Source organism: Pinus tabuliformis, chromosome 3_2, assembly GCF_031772625.1.
Source record: "Pinus tabuliformis cultivar Carrire ecotype Pingquan chromosome 3_2, CPIR1, whole genome shotgun sequence".
Lineage (NCBI taxonomy): Eukaryota > Viridiplantae > Streptophyta > Pinopsida > Pinales > Pinaceae > Pinus > Pinus tabuliformis.
The window spans coordinates 430,111,623-430,133,005 of record NC_142302.1 but is presented as its reverse complement, the minus strand read 5'-3'; the positions used below and the strand labels follow the sequence as shown (position 1 = coordinate 430,133,005).

General features: G+C 39.8%; 1 protein-coding gene across 3 annotated transcripts in view; it reads left to right on the top strand.

Moving 5' to 3' along the window:
• Positions 1-3,777: 3,777 nt before the first annotated feature.
• Positions 3,778-21,383, top strand: part of LOC149181162 (Pseudouridine synthase family protein) — a 294,463-nt gene continuing 276,857 nt past the window's right edge. Inside the window, exon 1 of one of the 3 annotated variants that reach the window (XM_089416472.1) lies at positions 3,778-4,138. In XM_089416472.1, the coding sequence (XP_089272598.1) occupies positions 3,890-4,138 (249 nt within the window). In that variant the 5' untranslated portion in view covers positions 3,778-3,889. The remainder of the gene's footprint in view (positions 4,139-21,383) is intronic. The other 2 variants (XM_089416474.1, XM_089416473.1) reach the window with 2 other exon arrangements.

Below are 21,383 nucleotides of genomic sequence, written 5' to 3'. Positions count from 1 at the left end.
TTCTTTTCCAACACCCAACTTCTTGATACCCATCTCTACCTCTTGCACCGTGAAGAGTTCAGTATCAATGTTGACCAAGGGGGGAGGGTCAACCTTGGGATCTTGCTCATAGAGTTGTCTTGCATAGTCAAGCCATTTAGAAGTTGTAATACTATTTCTAGTTTGTATCTTTTTCGGTTGGATCTCCTTCCAAAATAATTTGGGATTATTTTTCCCAAGGAAGATTAGTTCTTCCCTCCTTGAAACCTCGAAATCAACCTTTTTCTTGCTTAATAACTGCTTGTAAGCTTTGAGCTTCATGGTATCATTGTTTGACTCTTTCCACATTCTCGTTGCCTTTTTGCATTCCTCGTCAAACCAAGCATTAACCGAAAAACAATTTGTTTCAAACTTCTTAATTTTTGCTCTTTTCCACTTCGCAAGTGTGCATTGAATTAAATGTGTTAATTCATGACTATGAAGGTTGTGAATTGTGATTTTCTCCTTCTCGAAGAGCCTCTCTAGCGTCATTTTGAAGGTATTACAATTTTCTGGAGTCAAAAGGATTCTGCCTCGTGGGAGATTTTGTTGGACATGCTGGATTTTTGACTCTAATTGTTTCTTTCGAGTCCAAGAGAAACATAAATAAATTGGCTTGTGATCTGATTTTAAGTCCCACAACAGATCTCCAATCAAAACTTCCTCTATTTTCTCACACAAACCATGCAAGCAAATTACATAACCTACTACACTTGCTCCATTGTAAGTATTGCAAGTGAAATTACCGGAATTTGCCCATCTAGTCAAGCCATTACAAATTACTTAATCAAAGCCCCCACATATAGTAAGCAGTTATTCACCAATGAGATTGCAGCCCTTGTCCTATGAAATTCTTTCCCACTGATGATTACTCTCTTCTGTAAGCCAAATAGGGTCGTAATCATCTTTGCAACAAAGAATGCTAGCTTGCTCACTTGCAGTCCTAGCATTGAAATCACCCACTATAAGGACTTCACCTAGCTGCGAATATGTTGCAATATCCGCTTTTAGGTCTACAAATGGATTTTTGTGGTCAAGCCCTCTACCTTTGTAGATTTTTGAAACTTGCGACACAAGATAGAATGCTGCAATTCTGATGTGGTTTCCATTCTGATATTTTAAACCAAATGAATTGCTTATTTAAGTCTTCTTTTTCTAACTGAATGAGACGGCCTTCTTTCTCCCTTACTAAAACCATGATACCCCTGTGCCCTTTTCCATTCCCTGCTACATTGTTCCACACTGCCATCTTCCAGTATCCTTCAAATATAGGTGTCTTGCACTCTTCATGCTCATGTGTTTCTATGAGGCAAATTATGTCTCTATCTTCTGCAATAGGTCCTAACCCAGGTCCTCGTCTCCATGGGTAACCCATGCAGTTCCAACAAATTAATCTTAAGGAAACCTAGATATGACTTGATTGATATTTATTTTGACATGCAAGACTCACATTTGAGTCTTTGTCCCTGCTTTCCGATACTGACCTTGCTTCCTGATTTCCCGTTGAAGAGTTTGTTGCCTCTTCTTTATTACCATCTTGCTGCTCTGTTTTGGAAGGAGGTCCAAATCGCGCTATCACAACTTTGCCTATATAAATTCATGCTCTCTTGCCTTCATATCTTGCTGCCCTAACCTTTAACATTTCCTCCCTTCTTTCCTCCTATTGTTTTACAGTTAAATCTTCTTCTAAGAAAAAGCAAGAACCCCTTAAAAGATGCTTCTTGCTTAGAATGACATATTTATCACACAAGCTAGGCATGATGACTTTTATGGGCCTAGCTTTCTCGCCGTTAAACTTACCCACCCTCCATGTTTGGCATATTTGTCCTTGTCATAACAACTTGTCTTTCAAGAAGTCTCTTGCAAGGTCAAGAGTACATTCATTTTTCCCATAGCCTTTCACCCCTTTAATAATTATGTTTGTTGCCTTATTTTGTCTTTCCTTGCCTTCTCTATCTTGCATGTTATCAACCTGAATGTTTGTTTCTTCTTCCTTATTAACAAAATTGCTAATAACTTGAACCCAAGTTTTCGAAACTTTGGTGGAATCTCCTTTCCTTTCTTCTCTTGCTTTTTCTTCATGGTTGTCTATTTGGGCAATCATTTTCCCTTTATCCTAGAATGATTTCACATTCACAACCTCTGTACTTTCCACTACAGATTTCTTTATGTTTTGCACATTCGCCTTCATGCGTTGCCATTCTGTCTTCCCCATCAGGAGAGCTTCCTGTAGCAATGCCACTTGTTCTTTTAAAACTTTATTGCTTTCTGCTAAAGCCTTGTTCTCAACTGTTATTATATGAATTTTATGATCTCTTTCCTGCTCTTTAGCTCCTAAAACCTCCAACCATCGTTTTGCATTTAACAATTCTTTCACATAAAGATCAGATGATCAGGTGAGAGGTGTGGATGTGGGACTATATAAGGCAGAATCATCAATGACTTTTCCTCTGGATTTCTTGTTGCCACGTGCTTGTAGAGGGGACTTGTTTGAGTGCTTCTTGCGAAGGGCTCGAGTACTTTCCTTTTTAGACCGTTTTTTCCATGTCTGCTCTCATTTTAGACAGGCTAGTCTTCGTTTTAAAATGCCCCAATATTGTTTGGCATTGACCCAAACCCACTTCCCAGCTTTGGCAGATGAGGCAATTTTCACTTGTCCTAAACCATTTGTCTCCATATGTTTTGAAATTCCTTGTCCCGCTGTCATGTTTGAATGCATTTGCTGTCCAACCTGGTTCGAGAAAGATGTAGGTCTATAAAATGCCATGATTACTTCGCACTGCTCCCCGCTGTTCAAGTTACCACTGCTCCTTGCTTGCTGCTCGATACCACCCATGATAACTCCAATTGACAAATGAGAATATATATTAATGAGTTAATGAATATTTAAATATATATTATGGTTTCTCTTTATTAAATACACACACAGATACACACACATATAGGAGTTGTCTTTAGTGCGACTTTTTGGACTTTCGAATGTCGAAATCTGACGGAAAAATTTGAGGTGAAATCTTGATTTGTGTTATTACACTGGTTTTTCACTGTATATATGAATTCAGCACCCTAAAAAACCGCTAGGGCACTTCAATTGTGCAGGGGTTACCCATCAAGTTTGTGATTTCAATAAATTTCTGCTGGATTTTAAAGAAATTAGACTGGAAAAGCTTCCAAAAAGTCTCACTAAAGACAACTCGATATATATATATATATATATATATATAAGAGTTAATGAATATTAAAATATATATTATGGTTTCTCTTTATTAAACACACACACACACACACACACACATATATATATAAACAAAGAGGAACCTTAATTGTTCTACATTTTGGAGGTTATTTTTTGGTATATATTTTCGGTTAAATTTACCTAAAATCCAATAGGAATTTGTTGAAATCACAAATTTGATTAGTGAACTTGTCAAATTTCAATAAAAAACTCTAAAACATAAAATAATTAGAAACAAATTAAAAATTTAACTGTAATGAAAACCATTATAATATTTCCCAACTTCAATGATCATTGATACCAAGAAGTAATCAATATACTTGACAAAGATTGAATCAAGTTCCATGAAGAAACACCATGAAACCAAATGAATGACACAATGAGATGTTATCTCCTCTATTTGATTTCAAATCCTATGAAGACATCTTTAACCCCTTGTGACAAAGCTCAAAAAAAACTTCCAAGTAAATCAATATACCTAACCAAAATCAAACCCATAAAATTAATCCCCATTTAGAATTATAAAAGCTTTCAAGGAAGAGAAAGCTACCTTTCAAATTAATAAAGTATATTGTGATTTGAAGTAGGGTGGAAACTAACCAGAGAATAAAGTAAAATAATCACAAACTGCAACTGATGTCTGAGAAAATTATAGAGCTAAACGCCATTGGTAACAGGAAGAGAGCTCTGGACGACGATACTCAAAGCATGAATCCGCAAAAAGTGTTGAAAGTCGGGAAACCAGAGCAAGAAGAAAGGGGCAACGAAGAGATGAGCCAAAGGCCAGGAGTTCAGAGATATCTGGTAGCAGTGGAATACATCGGCACAAATTTCCTTGGCATGCAAAAACAGCCGAATTTCAGAACAGTTCAAGGGGTGCTTGAGGTACTTTTTATACTACACGTTACTTAAATTTTGAAGTTGATATACCTGATAATGGCCATTTCCCCATGTATTTTTATTCTAATGTAGATGAGTAAACGGTTATAATTTCCTGGATATGAGATTCATCTAATTCTTTGTTAACAAGTCTATTTTTGGTTAACGTATCAAGGTTTCTCTCAAGGTCAGAACCAGTAGCTTCATTCACATTGAATTGATATCACTTACACCGTCAACTAACAATACTGGTTCATTCACATTGAAGTGGTATTACTTGTGCCGCTAGCACTTGCACTGTTAACTGGGTCCTGGTTTGATGGTTAAGTAGGGGTTGTGAAATTTCCATCACGAAGGTTCAAATCTCCCACAGACATGCTTCACCCTTCATGGGCCTTCTTGTCTGTCGCAGTGGGCAATTTCAAGCTGTAGGGGCCGGGTATAAGTCTTGGCGATTTTGGCAGAATAGATATCCAACCCGTGGGTTTGAGCGGAAGGATTTTTTCCTCCACTGCGGGATAGCTGAAGTAGATCTAATTGACAGCTTTGGATGATTGATTGCAGATGAGCTCCTAGTTAAACTCGGGACCAATTGATACACATTCCACATTGAGTCTCTAACTTTTCAATTTGCTTTTTCTGGTGTGTCACTATCTCCATTGTATCTGCAAGCTTGGATTTCTGGGCTGGGCTTCCTCCAAGTTAGATAGCTTGCTGTTCAAACTTCGGAGCGTATATGTCTATCTGATTATCAACTTAGATATGCTCTTGGTGTTGCAGTATATGCCACATTTCCTAGGATTTGCAAGAAAAGCTTCTGGGGTTGTGCCCCTCCATGATCCAGACCTCCAATTAACACAGGTTAAATAAATGCTGGAGACCCCATTGACAGCTTTGGATGAGTGATTACAGACAAGCTCCTAGTTAAACTCAGGATCAATTGATACAACATTCCACATTGAGCCTCTAATTTCTCAATTTTCTTTCTCTGTTGTGTCATTATCTCGATTATCTCTGCAAGCTTGGATTTCTGGGTTTTCTCCAGGTTAGATAGCTTGCTGTTCAGATTGAATATGGTTTTGTGATTATCAACTTGGATACATTTTTGGTGTCACAGTATATGCCTAATTTCCATAGATTGGCAAGAGAAGCATCGGAGGTTGGGTTTTCTCCAGGTTAGATAGCTTGCTGTTCAGATTGAATATGGTTTTGTGATTATCAACTTGGATACACTTTTGGTGTCACAGTATATGTCTAATTTCCATAGATTGGCAAGAGGAGCATCGAGGGTTGTGCCCCTCCATGATCCAGACCTCCAATTAAAATAGGCTAAAGAAATGTTGGAGACCCAAACCCATAGGGAACACTACTCACAGCATTCCAGGAGCCCCAACACAGAAGAGTCCTCTATGGTCTGAGTAATAGATTAGTGTTGGGTGTCTGAAGCATGGATTCCATGGGCTCCTTTGAGACAAGTAAGATCTAAGGATGAATTGTTGGAGAGAGAACCAAAATTATCCTACCTGTGAATTCCATTAACCCTTCCCCACCCTTAAAACCCTGCTTTGCCGTCGATGGTGAAGTGTGTGGTAGTACCAAAAAATGGTTGAGTGTTAATGCTCGTTGTTTCATTTTGATTTCATATTGCTACTTGTTTAGATTGACACCCATTGGAATAATTTGGTGATTATCGATGGACTTAGGCTCAATAAAATGTGCTAGGGGATGTGAGAAATTGACAAAGACCCCCCTTTTGTTCTTAGTATTCCAGCAATAAGTCACCTTGTTTGAGTAGCCAGTCTATTTTGGTACCTAAGCACTTGGAAAAAAATCTAGTGATTCAAACCTTGTTATGTCCTTTTTAATTATGAGTACAAGCCTTGCTAAAGAGCAGTCCTTCGGTGAGGAAGTGATGTATATGGTTGAATCCCCAATAACCAGAAGTTTCCTGATTCTTCCTGAGTCTAGAATCCTCAATCCTCCTTGGTAAAAAGCTAGTGCCTTTGCTTGATTGTTGGTGGCTGTTAGGTCCCTATAATACTAGTGATTACCCCATTACTATTGTAGTTGTATCCCTTATTAATATTGTTGTGCCCCTATTGTTTCCATATTTTTATTATTGTGCCCCATAGAATCCCTCTATTGTTATTTTTGTGGCTTTATATTATTATTGTTAGGTTGGCTGGGTTATATTGTAACTCCTTAGACTCCTATATATAGAAAGGAGGTTTTGTCATTTGAATCATCCAAGAATTGTTCATTTGTGTAATGTAAAGGAGGTTGCCCCCTCGAAGAGGCTAAATTCTAAGACGTTGATCTCTCTTTTCTATCTTTTTGTAAGCTGGTTTCATAACATTTGGTATCAGAGCTTTGGATTATAGGGTTTCGCTGCTCCAAATAGGTCATCGTGGCATTTTCGCTATAATTTATTTATTTATTTATTTTTTGTTCTGCGACGTTTTAGAAGTGAAAAAAACCCATTTGAGACGAAATAGCACTGAACCTCGGGTCCGAATTTCAGAGCTTTTCGTGCTATATTTGCGGAGATATGATCTGAGGAAGTTGGTCTTTTTGCAGACTCCTAAATTACATTCCAAACAGGTGACCTGGGGAAAATCGTCATAACTTTCTTTCTGAGAATCGGATTGAAATTTTGTAAGAAGGTACAGAAAGAGAACGTACTGTAGTTTCTTGTATATATTTTTCAGTGCCAAAGGTTGAAACAGTGACACGTGGCACTTCATACAAGTTCGCTCTTCTGGAAAGGTCTATAATCAGGTCATCTTGGGAGATTGTGCATAACTCTTTCTTGGAGAATCCAATTTGGATTAGACTGGTGGCATTGGAAAGAGGACGCAGAGGGCTACTACAGGTCGCAATTTCAGAACTGGATGATCCGAAATTATAGAGATACATCAGATTCAATATCAAGCTCCTACAAAGTGAAAAAAGGTGTGTAGTTTTTTTTAAATTTTTGCATAAGCTTGGTTTGAAAAATTAGTTTGAAGGAATTCAAAGGGCATAGTAAAGCATTATTATTGGTAATTGATGCCCCGAGGAAAGAAAATGCAAACACCTAGTAAGCAACCTGAAAGCTCTAGCATGACTCATGAAGAAGAGGAAGAAATGCAACATGATATATCAAAATTACGAGACCAAGTGCAACAAGTGTCACTTGCACAAAAAATAATAGAATCTAAGATGAAAGATGTAGAAGCTAAGATGGATGGTTTAAAGAAAGGTGTAGAAGCTAAGATGGATTGTTTAAAGAAAGGCGTAGAAGCTAAGATGGATGGCATGGAAGCTAAGATGAATGGCATGGACGCTAAAATGGATGGCATGGATGATAAGATGGAAGAATTGAAGATAAATATGAATAAGTTGCTACAAGAAATGGTCACTAATGGTGAAAGGGTAGTAAAGGAAACTCATGATGAGAACAAAAGAAATGTTAATCATGATTCCATAGACTCTAATGTTGGATCAAAGACCCACCATATTCCAAAAATCGATATGAGGAAGTTTGATGGCAAGGATCCCGCAACATGGATATTACAGATGGAGCAATTTTTCAATCTCAATAATGTGCAAAACACACAAAAGGTACGTATTGCAACTTTATATTTGGAACCAAATCAGTTTGTATGGTATCAATGGCTTTGCTCTCGTAAACAAATTATCACTTGGGCAATTTTTACGGAAGAATTGATAGCACATTATGAGGATACAAAAAGCAACACTTTTTTTAGCCAATTGATAAGTCTCAAACAAAAGGGTTCAATAATGGAGCACATTGAGGAGTTCCAAAAATTGAACATAAGGGTAAAAAATATTCCAGAGGAGCATAGGATTGATGTGTTCATAGGGACTTTAAAGGATATTATCCAACATGATGTTCGCCTTTGGGAACCTGATTCATTAGAGAAGGCATTCAGGTTAGCAAGAAAAATGGAAAACAAAATTATGGCAACCAGGAAGCATACCAGTCACAACTATAAAGATGGAAGTGTTGTTACCCCTAGCCTTCCACAACCTATAAGGTTGACACCACAACAATTGGAAGAAAAAAGAGCAAAAGGGCTTTGTTACAGTTGTGATAGCAAATACACTAAAGGTCATAAGTGTGCTGAGAAGAAATTATTCTACATAGATTGTGAAGAGGAAGAAGAAAAGGAGCAAGAAAGGTCAAAGGAAGAGGATATACTCCAAGAACAAAGCCTAGAAAAAGAAGAAATGAATCCGACCATATCTTGTAATGCATTGGCTGGAATTACCACTCCTCAAACCATCAAGATAGAAGGACAAATCAAGAAGAAAAAGGTAATAGTGTTGATTGATTCAGGAAGTACCCACAATTTTATTCATTGTAAGGTAGCAAAAGAATTGAATTGCTTCTTATATCCAGCACCAGAGTGTCAAGTGATGGTTGCAAATGGAGGAACGATAAATTGCTCTGGAAAGTGCCATAATATCAAGCTATCCATGGGAGAATATGTATTGACTAGCCCAATGCTTTCCATTCCAATGGGAGGTGCTGATGTTGTACTAGGAGTCCAATGGCTACAATCCTTGGGTACAATAGCTTTTAATTTTCAAGAACTTTTCATGAAACTTTCTGCGGAAGGAAAGGAAGTTGAATTAAGGGGTATTGCAGGGAAACTGGGAAAGATAATCAGCTCTAACGGTATGACAAAGATTCTAAAAAACGAACAAAGAGGTGTAATTGCTCAATTATGTTCGCTAGATGTTTCCACATCGGAATCATCTATTTCTCCAGATCTCCAAAAAGTCTTGGACAATCATTCCAAGGTATTTGAGACTCCCAAAGGTCTCCCACCTATTCGTGATCATGATCATGCTATTCATCTGATTCCAGAAAGTGTTCCTTCAAACATCAGGCCGTACAAATATCCCTATGCCCAAAAGAGTGAAATTGAACGTATGGTTGCAGAAATGCTAGAGGCTAGTATAATTCAACCTAGTCAAAGTTCTTTCTCTGCTCCAGTAGTATTGGTGCACAAGAAGGATGGATCATGGCGCATGTGTCCGGATTATAGGGAGCTCAACAAGCTCACTATTAAAGATAAGTTTCCCATTCCTGTCATTGATGAATTATTGGATGAATTGCATGGATCAATTTACTTCACCAAGTTGGATCTTCTTTCAGGATATCATCAAATTAGAATGAAGACTGAAGACATTCCGAAAACAGCATTTAGAACTCATGAGGGTCATTATGAATTTTTGGTCATGCCTTTTGGCCTTACCAATGCACCTTCTACATTTCAAGGTTTGATGAATTCCATTTTCAAACCCTTCCTTAGAAAATTTGTGTTAGTATTTTTTGATGATATACTAATCTACAACAAGTCTTGGAAGGATCATGTTGAACATGTTGACAGGGTGCTACAACTATTGGAGGAGAAACAATTATATGCAAAAAGATCCAAATGTTTCTTTGGAGTACAAGAGGTGGAATATCTGGGTCATACTGTATCTCATGAAGGAGTTAAGGTAGACCCTAACAAAATTAAAGCCATTAAGGAATGAAGAATCCCCACATCCATAAAGCATCTACGAGGATTTCTCGGGTTGACAGGGTATTATCGCAAGTTTGTTAAGAATTATGGGAGAATAGCAGCACCTCTAACAACATTATTGAAGAAAGATGCATTTTCATGGACTCCAGAAGCAACAAAGGCCTTCAAACATCTTAAAGAGGCAATGTGCCAAACACCAGTCTTAGCTACACCGGACTTCACAAAAACCTTTATTGTGGAATGTGATGCTTCAGGAAATGGAATTGGTGCTGTTTTAATGCAAGATGAAAGACCCATTGCTTTTGAAAGTCGTCCAATCAAGGGAAAGTTTTTACACAAAGCTATTTATGAGAAGGAAATGTTGGCAATACTACATGCACTTAAGAAATGACGACCCTACCTAATGGGAAGACACTTCAAGGTAAAAACGGATCATGATAGCCTTAAATACTTTTTAGAACAAAGATTATCCTTTGAAGAGCAACAAAAGTGGGTCACAAAGATGTTGGGTTATGACTTTGAAATCATCTACAAAAAAGGGAAGCAAAATGTGGTGGCAGATGCACTCTCAAAAAAGGATGAGGATGTGGAAGCATTGTTGTGCGCCATTTTTATTATCCAACCAGATTGGATAAACGAAGCAAGGGAGGAATGGAAGAATGATGAAGAAGTATGGACACTTATTCGAAAGTTACAACAAGATTCCAGTACATTTGATACATTTAGCTGGCAAAATGATTCGTTATGGTACAAAGATCGCTTATACCTCTGTAAGAATTCGCAACTCAAACAAAAGATTCTTATGGAATTGCACACTTCTCCCTTAGGAGGGCACTCAGGATTTTTAAAAACTTACCACAGGGTTAAGAAGGAATTTTTTTGGGATGGCCTTAAATCGGATATTCAAAAGTTTGTGGCGGAATGTTTGGTTTGCCAACAAAATAAAGTTGAAACAATTAAGACCCCGGGTCTATTACAACCTTTATCCATTCCAAGCCAACGTGGGGAGGAAGTTTCAATGGATTTTATCACAGGTTTACCCAAGTCTGAGGGAAAGAGTGTCATCATGGTTGTAGTTGACAGACTTACCAAGTATGCACACTTTTGTGCATTATCACATCCATTTAAAGCCAGTACAGTTTCTACTGCATTTATGGAAACAATTCAAAAGCTACATGGAAACCCAAAGATTATTGTAAGTGACAGAGATCCCATTTTCATTGGAAATTTTTGGACAGAATTATTTTCTTGTCTTGGTACTCAATTAGCTCATAGCTCATCTTATCATCCTCAATTTGATGGGCAAACTGAGATAGTAAACAAATGTTTGGAAGGATATCTTCGTTGCTTTGTATCTAATAAACAGACACAATGGGTCAAATGGTTGCCTCTGGCTGAATGGTGGTATAACATTTCCTTCCATACAGCAACAAAAATGACCCCATTTATGGCACTTTATGGATATCAGCCACCATCCATCACATCATATTTAAGAGAAAATTCTAAGGTTCAAGCAGTGGAACATCACATCGAACATCAACAAGAAGTCCTCCAACTCTTAAAGGATAACCTCGTGTTGGCACAAAATAGAATGAAACAACAGGCAGATCAACATCGCAGCGAAAGAAGTTTTGATGTAGGTGATTGGGTATTCCTACGGCTACAACCATATAAACAAATGTCCCTCAAGCAAGCTAAGAAGGATAATAAATTATCACCAAAGTATTATGGTCCGTACAAGGTGTTGCAAAAGATTGGTACTATGGCATACAAATTGGAGCTTCCTGCAGCGTCTCGAGTGCACCCAGTTTTCCATGTTTCATGTTTAAAGAAGGTTATAGGCGACAAGCTCCCAGTTCAAACAATATTGGCAGAACTTGACGAGGAAGGAAAAATTATATTGGACCCGGAAGCAGTCACAGAAACAAGAACTCGACAGCTACGAAATCGATCAATTTCAGAGTATCTCATTAAGTGGAAGAACTTATCCGCTAAAGATTCCACATGGGAGGATGAGAATTTTATACAGAAGCATCCAGAACTACTCAAGCGTTGAGGACAACACATTTTTTGAAGGAGAGGGGCATGTTAGGTCCCTATAATACTAGTGATTACCCCATTACTATTGTAGTTGTATCCCTTATTAATATTGTTGTGCCCCTATTGTCCCCATATTTTTATTACTGTGCCCCATAGAATCCCTCTATTGTTATTTTTGTGGCTTTATATTATTATTGTTAGGTCGGCTGAGTTATATTGTGACTCCTTAGACTCCTATATATAGAAAGGAGGTTTTATCATTTGAATCATTCAAGAATTGTTCATTTGTGTAATGTAAAGGAGGTTGCCTCCTCGAAGAGGCTGAATTCTAAGGCGTTGATCTCTCTTTTCTATCTTTTTGTGAGCTGGTTTCATAACAGTGGCTTCCTTTAATTCCCAGTCAAAGCTTGATTCTTGATTTTTTTGAGATTATAAATGACCCCCCTCACACCTGCTGCCCATGCAAGAAGCAAGTTTTGTTAATCTTACCCTGGTCTCTCTATTTTTCAGCCAAATATGGTAGAAGGAAATCAGAAAGTCGTGCAAGCCCTTTTCTAGCAGCAATGTTTAAGAGTTATAAACAAATGGATAGATAGGAAAGACATTATAAAACCAATCATGGACGTAACTATCTGCAATGGACAACCTCAGCCTTGAACTTAGGTTTTCTCTGACATCGTCTCTCTTATGGTCTTTTCACCACTTGGAAATTGGAACCCAAGGAAATTAACCAGATGCAAACCTAAGCCTGTAAACATTACATTGGACTATACATCAATCATGGGATCTATTTTGTGTAATATACAAAGAGAACCAAAAATTGCCCCTCAAAATGTTGGGCTTTTTGGGCCCAATAAGGAGATTATGGCGGATTTCAGTAAGTCAAGTGCAGTATCAGAAACAGAACAGCGATCTCACACAAATCTCTAGTACAACCAACAGAATAACCGGCATAATCTTATAGCCATTCACAATAAACACTCAGGCAAACATACAAAAAGTGAATATTATTCTCTCTCTCTCTCTATATATATATGTATATATATTTATTATTTATTTCTTTCCATGGAAAAAACTTGTATCACTTTTTATATCAAGGGGAAACAGTTAATAGCACACTCAGCAAGTTTTTATCAGACATAAAACCAGATTGACATAGAGCTATGTCTACTAAAAAATCCTGTCCTTCTTTTTGAAAAAATGACCTAGGTGTTGTCTCCTTGTGTCATCTTAGTATCACACTCCTTCTTCTTGCTCCGTGTGAACGAAGAAGCACTTGTGGGTATTGTTGGCATCACTGCACCCGAACTCAACGTGACTAGGACATGAGCCACATGTCTCAAGTTAATGCTTGGCCTATAATGTCCTCTACTAATTAATTGCCCAAGGGAGGACGAAGTAGCCTATCCAACCCTATAGGCTATAGTCAATTATAAAGGGGAAACCCATTATTCAATGTTTTTGGGGCAACATTCGGTCAATTGGGGAGGAAAACTTGTGAAGGAAGCAAGAATTGGGGCTAAGTGGAGGGAAACTTGTTAGCCCCTCAAATTAAAATTAGGAGAAGAACCCCAAAGGGAGTCTATAAATAAGAGAGAGGAGAATCATTATTCTCATCATGGTTGTTGGATATTTCTGTTTTGTGAGCTAAGGCTCAAAGGGTTTTAACACCCCTTTTTCTTTTGATTGGTCCTAGTGGTGAAAGATTCCACCCTAGCTAATCCCCTTTCTTTCTCTAATCTATTTGGCATAATTTTTTGAGGCACTTTTCATCTGGATTTTGGCAATATAGAAGATTTCTGTGGATTACTTGGCTTGAGGAGGCATTATGTGACATCTTCATCCATTTTGACGATTCTGTGGCTAAGAGCTAGGGCAGCAAGGCAGTCTGAGGTTTAAACCTAGGGCAACAAATCAGTCAGGGGTTATTGTGGAGCAACGAATGAGCACTGGAACTCTATCTAGGCTAGTGGAACCCTTCTAGAGCCTGGCTGAGGCCATTTTAGAGCAGTGAGCCCTCATTTGAACAGGGGATAAACCATTCTGCATCTTTAACTTATGGGCTGAGACCATTCTAGGGTAACGAACCCTCATCTGATTAGAGGATAGATCATTTCGTGGTGTTATGTTCTGGCGAGGTAATACTAGAGTAGCGAAGCCCTCATCTTGATATCAAGTGGCTATTCTGTGGTAGCATCAGCTTGAGTATCCATGCGGTTCAATTGAGGAAGGGTCTCATGTAACAACAAGGTTAGGTAAGGAGCAAGTTTGGCAGCAGACCCCTATTTGAGGTAGCAAGGACCTCTGATGCTGTTCTTCCTGTAGCAGCAAGGCCAAATTAAAGTCAATCTGGCAGTGGGAGTCTACCTGGAGATTGCAGGCCACATCTGAAGGATTTTAGTGACAGTGGCCTCTCATCGCAACAACATTTGAGGCAGCAGACAGAAAAATAGTTGTAGGGTTTTCTGATGATAATAGGCAACAAGTGAGCAGAATTGCACAGGAAAACAGAGCAGTAACAAGAAGAAATTGTAAGCTGGTAGTTGTGTTAACTAGTACTGTAATCCCTATAAGGAGTGTTGCTGTTATTAATTACTAAGTGCTGTAACAGCTCTAGGAAGTGAATCTATGAAGATTGTAAACTGATGTGTAGTTGTAATGTCCCAAATGGAACATTTTGGGGTTTTCTTGAAATTCTAACTCAGAAATACTTCAGATAAAATTTCCATTCATAAACAGAAGATTGCCATGTAAAATTTAACAACATAGAACATGAAAATAACGATAATGAGCAGAAGGAAATCTCAGCTTTATTTATAATATATAAACTGGGGTTTTACATGTCAAAACAACTGATATAGCTGAGATAGAACTGGCCTCAAGAATCTGCTCCAATGCTGCCCTGGCCCTCCACCAAAACTGAACTGAACTGACACTGCTAAGCTGTCATCTGAATTCTAGATGAATTCACCATGGGGAGATGGGTGCTCGCCCAATCTCTTTAAAGCCCCCGAGGGTTTCTGTCTTGGGGCTACTGCTGAAGTAGAGAACCGGGTTCTCAAACCTCTCCACAAAAAGAAAATACAAATCCAAGATATCCTCCTATGGCCTCCTCCTTCTCTTTTATAGTTCTGATGGACTCCTATAATTATTATTTTAATCACGGAGTACCTTTCCCTCTTTTATTTCAATTAAAAATATTCTTTTAAGGCGGGAAAAGGGTAAATTGGCCACCATGTCTCCTCAGGGCACTGAAACTCACATCTAACCATCCCATCTTGTAGATCTTCTCGTTCTGGTTCCAACGAGCTATTACACTAAGGCGTTTTGTCAAGTATTCTTCCCGGAATACCACCTTAAGCATAATTAATTGAGTTAGGCCCAATAATAACTTTGTTTTTTGAAAGTTGTTGGAATGCACCAAAACAAAAGGCAAACTGCGTGGATGATGGAATATGCCAAGCGAATGCCATCGGAGCTCATAGAAACTCCTCAAAACCCCTCCAAAAGCCTTGGGGCTTGCTGATGACACCAACCTGCACTTGTGACCTGTCTGCCCCCAACTGTGAAAGTCCATCCTAACCATGTCATAAGGAATACTAGAGAAAGGAGCATTACAAATCCTCCTGCCCCAAGATTGCTTGCCCTCAAGCAATACAAACTTGTGGAGCAAACTGGTGGCCCAATGTAACTGCGACCAAATGCCCAGATCCCATACAAACCGTTGGGTGATGCTAGGCCTTTGTGTCAACCCACCAGGAACGGATCCCTCAATGCCTGGATCCCAGACCAATCTCTGTCTGAACCTATCATTAACAAATCCTCTTGGATCCTAATGCCACCAAGAACGAGCATCAATGATCCACGACTCCTGCTGTGCTATAGCTCTGGCTATGAATGCTGCCCCACCAACTGTGTGCCAATTCATCACCTCTCTCCAGTCCAACCCTTGACTCAATCCAATGCTAATCATGATCTCGTAATGCCGGGATGGAATGTTGAAGAGTTGTCGACCTGTATCCCACTGCCAACTGTAGCATGTAGTCCCTGACATGTCTAGGGTTTTCTGCTCTACTATGCCCTTGACTAAGGATATCACACCATCAATAGGATACCAACTCATGATCTCCCGCCAATCTAGGGCATGGACTTCGATGTAAGGAACAAGTATACTATGTTGATGTTGTTCCATGCTCAACCCATGCTGCTTTACCTCGTCAATTGACAATATTCACTGAGAGAACCCCGTCTCTCTCCCTACAATGGGTATGAGCTGCAGACCCTGTCTATGTATTCTGGAGAGGGCTGCTGCCCGGAAACACTCTAGCTCTGCTGGCTGCCACTACACCTATCTGCACCTTATCAACGGGTTGGCCCAAAGATGGATACACCACCATCTCCAACAACTCCTCCCTCCTCTGATTGGAAACTCCATGCTCCACCGGTCCACTTGTCACTTGCAAAACTGTCTTGTCAGGTCCCAATGTCTCCTGATGACAAATATATGCAAATACTACCTCCCTAGTGGCTACCTGTACATTTGCCTGCTCCCCATCAATGGTTGGCCCCAAGGATGTCTACTCATCCTCCTCCATCATGGGCTCAACATAAGCCAGTAGTTGACTCTCCAAAGATGGCCCATCATGCGTACTGCGCTCCACTATGTGCTACTCATGCTGAATGGGAACAAGCTGTTGCTCATCAATCTCCTCTACCAAACATGGCTGCATCTCTGAGCTGTTTTCAACAACTCCCCAGGACTGCTCATGTTCCTCAGAGGTGTCCTCGTAAGAACCCACAGACTCAACTATAAAAGAAGAATCCTCATCTTGAAAGTCAGAAGGAATCTCCTCCTGATCTATACTCGTCATCTCCTCGATGTCACTCATGCAGAAGTGGTCAGGTCCCCAAGGTTCTTTGCAGATCAAGCAAAGACCCTTTTTGCTCAGGTCATTCTTGCTGCATGGTTGGTCACAACAAATCCTCTGTAACTCCTCCTGGGTTAGCTATCTTTTGAAGAATCTCATCTTTTGCTCAACCACCCCTTTGGCTAGCTCATACGCAATTGGTGAGACAACCTGTGTCTTTCTCCAAATTGCTAACAATTTGGCCTGCAGCTGTTTGCGAATGTGTCACCTTCAAGTAGCAGTGAGGATAAGATATCTCTCATGTTGGCTTTTACCTCCTCAGGGTGATGCTCTCTGATGTTGGTGAAGAAGATTTGGCACATTTGAAGGATCAGATCATCCTGCTCTAGATCAAGCATGACTATGTAGGATCTGATTTTGGCCATGGCGTCTAAGATTACACGCCTTCTATGAAAGTTGGAGTTCTGCGTGTCATGCAGCCCTGAATAACACTCTACAGTCAATAGAAAGACCGTCTTCATGATGTCATCATTGTAGGGGGGAAAGGGTGCAACTATCCTCAAAATATCACTGAAACAAGACGCAATTATAGGCTTGACTCTCTCACCTAGATGCTCCAAGAATTTGGCTTGCAGCAATGCAAGCGTAGCTGCCTCCAGAGCCCAATTAAAACTCCAATCAAATTGTTCCAACTTGAAAAGACAGGATTCCAGTTTTTCCAATGTGAGAAAGTCATTTTCTGATCTTCCAGTCTTTAAGTCCATCCCAAGTGCATAAAGCCAATTCCCCACTTCTTTTTCCTTCTGTAAATCCCTTTGTTACTTCTACCTTAGCATATTATGGACCTCTATGGAAAATGGTCTGCTATTCTCTCTTACCTTTGGTTGGTTTGAAGAGGTACTGCTGGGCTGATTTAATTTTTTTAATTTGTTTAGGGGTTCTATGAACCTGTCCATAGTTGTGCCCAATGGTGACCGCTGAAATTTTCCTAAGCTTTCAGGTGTTTTTCAGGGAGGACTTTTGTCGAACTGTTCATGTATATACAATTGTAAAATTTCTACCTAGAGATGCCCCAAAATTGCCATAGAGTTTGATGTATTTCTTCAAAGATAATTTTTTAAACATATGACAGGCACACTGGTGTAGGTATTGTTTTGGCTTATTTTTGTCTTGAGTGGAAATATACAATACACCAATATAAAACCAGACGATCACACTTCAGGAATAACACAGATTATTTCTAGAGACTGTCTCTATAACAAGCTGGAAAGTGCACAGACCATACGTTAACTTGATAATGGAAAATACATTGCAAGTAACACAAGAAAGGAACCTGGTTCGAGATAGTTAGTTGTGGCTCTGAACCACGCTCCAACTTGGAGTTGACTTCAACAGCGTGGAATATAGGAGAATGACCCCTCCAATTCTCTACTCTTTAACGTCTGCTACAACCACGACTTATCACAGGACACCCTCAGCAAATGGACCAATTTGCGCTCCCTTCTGACCGATGCACATCTTTAGTAATGTTATTGGTTCTGGCTCACCATGTAACAGGGGTTTCCACCTCTGTTATTAAGTGATAAACAACCCCTCAAAATAATTTTTTTTACAGAATAAATATGACTTGGTCTAATGGTGCAATAGCTACAACCCCTTTAAGAATATTTTATCCTTCAGAACTTGTTCAGTGACTCGATAATTTTGGCCACTAAGGATGCGAAGATGTCATAGCCTTCATATAGGGAATTCATCCTTTATAAACCTGGCTTAGTTAGCTTAGCCACTGGATACAAATTCAGCCCTTCATAAAATGAGGTCTAGCCACAAAATTAACAAATGCAATCTTCAGAACTCTGAGATATGCAATTGACCTCATAATCAATCGAATGTTGGCTTGGAAAACCAATGAATTCGATCTCTTAGTTGCAAATAACTCAAGCCTGAAGGTTTATCGCTTCAGATACAAACCTTATGTAGCAAGGAGTTCACACCTCACTCTCCGCCTCACTTAGCTGAGAAACCTTTGTCCAAATCTGAAATTGATACCTGTCTCTTTCTTCAACAATATAATCTTGGACACAACAACCATAAGGGAAGACCCCGTCCTCTGGATCACAGTGATGGAAATATGGGCCTTCCAACAACGTATAACACACAGGTGTTGTTCATTTCAATCGCACACATTTCCTCCATGCGTATTATCTATCAGCTCAACCCTCCTTACCAGTTGTGATCGACGAATCCCGTCCTCTGTGCGTACAGACACCCGTGAAGCACCCAATTAGATCTTGCGTGAGTGCACTAGCCCACGTGATGGTAGTCACTTCTCATTCGCTTGACTATGAACAATCATTGATCACTGCCTTAACCACATATTTGATCTCCAATGCAAGACAAAGCCATTTAGATTGATCCAAAATCCACTTTTTTAAATTGACACAAAAGGATCACGTTGCATGGATGCTTCGGCTGCTCCACTTAGCCGACAGGCCTAATAGGGCCCTCACCACCAATCACAAGCTTTGGGCGCACATTCTTTCAAACAATCCTGCTCGCTTCAGCTCCAATAGCCTTGTGCACAGACGTTTGATGCTCCAGCTTCGACTTGTCCACATTTGGCTGTTGGCTCGGATTCCCCACTAAACTGTTTCCCCCCACTTGCGCTACAGTCAAACAACCATGATTAACATTCTCAAGCGGGCCCTCTGCCGAGAAGAACAGGCCCCGCACTTCCTCAAACGGGGCACTGCTACTAGCCGAGGAGAATTGCACAATATTCTAGTGTGATTACAGACTCCGACAATTATGCAATATGCATTGGTACCCAAATGCCTAGCATTATTATTGCACAAGATCGATAGTCACCTTCAACACCACATTTACTCACTTGATTACGACTGGATTACCATCATTACACCCTGGGGGTAAGTGTTTCGTTCCTATAAAATTTTGCTTCAAAACACCTCAAATGATAGTAATGGAAGACCTGAAGATTTCTGGCTCATTAGAATTAATCTTCAAAACCCTCAGGCTTGTAGGAAAAACCAGCTCTGATACCACTACAATGTCCCAAATGGAACATTTTGGGGTTTTTCTTGAAGTTCTGTCAATTTTGGGCAACAATGGTATGTTCTATGCTTTAGAGCAATTTTACTTCAATTTCTTTATGAGCCCAATATCATATTCAGTTTAGCAATCACATAAACATGTAAGTAAAATGCTGATAGAACATAAACATAAATAGTAGAAGACAAGCCAACACAAGAGGACACAAGATATGGCACTAGCCAGGGACAAACCCCAATGTGGGGAAACCCTTGATCAATTCTTCTTATAATTCTTCAAAAGCTCAGCACAGAGAGAGAGTGCAATTTACAATATTCACTTGCCCAAACTGATCCGTCAAAACAGCAGAAATAGAAAGCCCTAACCAGAAAGTCAACACTGGTCAACAAGGCTGAAATTGACCTCCAAAACAGCTCGGCCAACCTTGGTCAACTCGGCCTCCAACAGCAAGATAATGTAGCCCAAAACAGTCCGAAAATAACCAGTCAAATTTGGTCAACAAAAGGTCAACGCAGCAACTTGAATTAGGGCAATCAACGTAGGGGTCAAATTGCCTCAGTTTTTGTGCCTAGAATTGCGGCCTGCTCAAACAGAAGTCTCCCTCACAAAACCAAAGTCAACGTTGGTCACAGTGAACCTCCTGAAATTTCGGCCAAATTTGGTCAACACAACAGCTAGAATATTAGACCTTCCTTCGCACGTGTGGAGAGAGAGAGAAGCCCAGAAATCTGTACCCAATCAAGATGAGAGAGAGAAAGATGAATGAGAGTGATGCCAAAATGAGGAGGAGGCACCTTGTATTTATATGCAATGTTGAGGATGAATAGACATGACTAATGGGCTTTTGAGCCTACACGAGTTTGCTGGCCGACCTTGACAATTTGTCCATAATCAAAATAAATTCATAACTTCATTTGTACATGTCAGAATCAGATGATCTTTAGATCAAGCCTACACCTCTTGGAGAGAGGAATCCAAGAAAAAATCAGCTGTCATAAATAAGATGACCCATGTGGAGTTTGGCCCTAGCTGCCAATTTTAAGACTCCCTCTCAATTAGGGAGAACTCCACCTGTTAATCCATCTGCCAATATGTACTATCTCTGCCATCGATGCACTACTCTGCTCTGCTTTGCTCCGCTGAACTATGAAGAAGAAGAAGTGATCGAGAATGTATCATACCATTCTCTACTGACCCGAAGTCAGTCCCAATCAAAAGAGTGTCTCATACCACTCTTACTAACCCGAAGTCAGTTCCAATCAAAAGAGAGTGTCTCATACCACTCTCACTGACCCGAAGTTAGTTCCAATCAAAAGAGAATGTCTCATACCACTCTTACTAACCTGAAGTTAGTTTCCATTGATCCCAGATCAATATCGAGCATCCTAGCATAGGGAGTACGGTAGTACACGATGCATCCATCGATAGTACTATGGTCCCTATCCTCATTTCCCTACTCATTGGCCAGATGAGAGGTACTTCCCATGAGTCCCAAACTGCATGGGTAGAATGTCTTGGCAGGAGAAGGATGAACCACTCATCCTGCTCACATGTCACCAAGGGGTATCACAATGGAAGGATGAACCACTCACCCTGTACACAACAAACCACTAGGGGAAGGCTGAACCACTCACCCTATGGTTGCTCATCACTCCAAGAAGTACCCCAAGCCCCTCGGAGCTCCTAGAGCTCAATGTCCATCTCATACAGGACCCTCATAAGAGGGTCTCTCCA